The sequence below is a fragment of the Propithecus coquereli genome, unplaced genomic scaffold (assembly GCF_000956105.1).
Source record: "Propithecus coquereli isolate 6110/MARCELLA unplaced genomic scaffold, Pcoq_1.0 Scaffold18, whole genome shotgun sequence".
Lineage (NCBI taxonomy): Eukaryota > Metazoa > Chordata > Mammalia > Primates > Indriidae > Propithecus > Propithecus coquereli.
In genome coordinates this window covers 4523314-4525138 of record NW_012142745.1, presented here as the reverse complement: position 1 = coordinate 4525138, position 1825 = coordinate 4523314, and the positions used below count along the sequence as shown (strand labels likewise).

At 35.0% G+C, this 1825-nt stretch overlaps 1 protein-coding gene across 1 annotated transcript in view; it reads left to right on the top strand.

The window, feature by feature from the left end:
* FARSB (phenylalanyl-tRNA synthetase, beta subunit) overlaps nt 1-340 on the top strand; it is a 16511-nt gene extending 16171 nt beyond the window's left edge. Inside the window, exon 8 of the mRNA XM_012642464.1 lies at nt 203-340. Coding sequence (XP_012497918.1) covers nt 203-340 — 138 coding nt within the window. The remainder of the gene's footprint in view (nt 1-202) is intronic.
* The last annotated feature ends 1485 nt before the right edge of the window (nt 341-1825 follow it).

Here is a 1825-nt window from a genome sequence, read left to right as displayed (position 1 = left end):
TTTGTAAATTTGAAAGCCAGAATATTTTCAGTTTTTAGTTCAATTTAAGTGTCCTGGAATTGAAAATTTAAAATTATTTGGATATTTTAGGCATTGCATTTTCCAGAAGTGTCTTCCTGTGCAGCCATGGTTTCTGCTTTGTCTTTAACCAAGTGTGTTTGTTTGGTTCTTACTTAGTGCAATTTCATGTCTTTTCCTGTAGGTGGCACGCACTACCCTTCTTCCTGGCCTCCTAAAGACCATAGCAGCAAATCGGAAGATGCCTCTTCCTCTGAAACTGTTTGAAATCTCTGACATTGTAGTAAAAGATTCTAGCAGAGGTAAGAATGAGTCATCTTAGATTTGTATACTTAAAGCATTTTTTTAATTATGAAAATTTCAACTATACATAAGAGAGAAAAGAGTATAATTACCCCTGTGAATCCAGCACTTGGCTTCAGCAATTATCAACACATGGACAGGTTTCTTTCATCTCTACGACTACCAACTTTCCTGTATTATTTTAACATGGGTCCTAGACATCGTATCATTTCGTTGACAAACATTTTAGTATGTATTTCTAAAAGATAAGCACTGCCACTTTGGTTTTTTTTTTTTTTTTTTTTTAATAACACCATTATCACCCTCTGTTATCATCAGATATCCACCTCATGTTTAAATTTTCCCAATTGTTTCATAAATTTAATTTTTATGATGAATTTATTTAAATCAGAATCCAAGCAAGGTCCAGATATTTGGTTGCTGTGTCTCTCATTTCTTTTAATGGAAAGCACATTTTAGCAAAGAATTTAATAATATTTATGAAAAGCCCTAGTTAAACCTTAACTTGAATAGCACTATGAAACATTTTTTTTTTATATTATGTGATTTATATGTGTATCATCCTAACTTACTTGATATCTTGTCATTCTAGTTTAGCAGTGACTATCTACATCACCGTTGTATCAGTGACTATGAATGTGTTTTGCCAGTTTTTGTCCTTTTTGAATATGGTCTGGACTTGTTAGTACAGCAGGTTGCTTGGTCAAACACCTGGAATGTGGTGGTTATTTAAGAATATATATTTAGTAAGTACCTAAATCTGATTGCCAAGGAAGTTTGTCTTACTCAAACTCTGTGTCTCTAATCTCTGAAGTCCATCTGACTGTTCTGAGCTGTATGTGTGGTAATCCCTTGGTGAGCAGTGCCTCAGGTAACTCAATTGCTGGTAGTGTTTCCTTGGTTCCCCAGACTTAACAGATCAAATCCTAGCAGTGTTCATTCAGTGATTCTTACTCCAGACTCTGCGTAATTTAGAGTGTGTTCTTTTGAATCAGTTGACAAAAGCAGAGACCTATTCCTCAGTTTCTCCTGCATTGGTGCAGATAACTGAGAATTTGTTCTAATTCCAATGTCAGATTTTTCTGTTAGCTTTGACTTGTTTCCTTTCATCTTAGTTCTTTGAGTTTTGTATTGGTTTGATCCTTGGTGATCTGTTTATATTTACAAATATAGGATTAGGTTAATTACACTAGGTTTCCTCAAAAGTATTGTAATCCTGTTTCAGCAGTAGGGCTCTTCCCTAATTGTGAGGGCTTCCTAAAGGCTCTACAGGGCTTTAAATGGATTAAATATTAACCAAAATTTTTAAAGCCAGGACTAGGGAAAATATAAATACAATTCAAATACCAGCACAGTGAGGAAAACAAAACACAAATATGTTGGCACGTTCTTAAGTGGCTGCTCAGAGTCTGGAGGGTTAGGGTGAGGAGCAGGCTGGGGTCCCACCACTGCCACAAATAAATTTTCACTGTAGGCATGGAGCATTTTATTTATTTTATTTTTT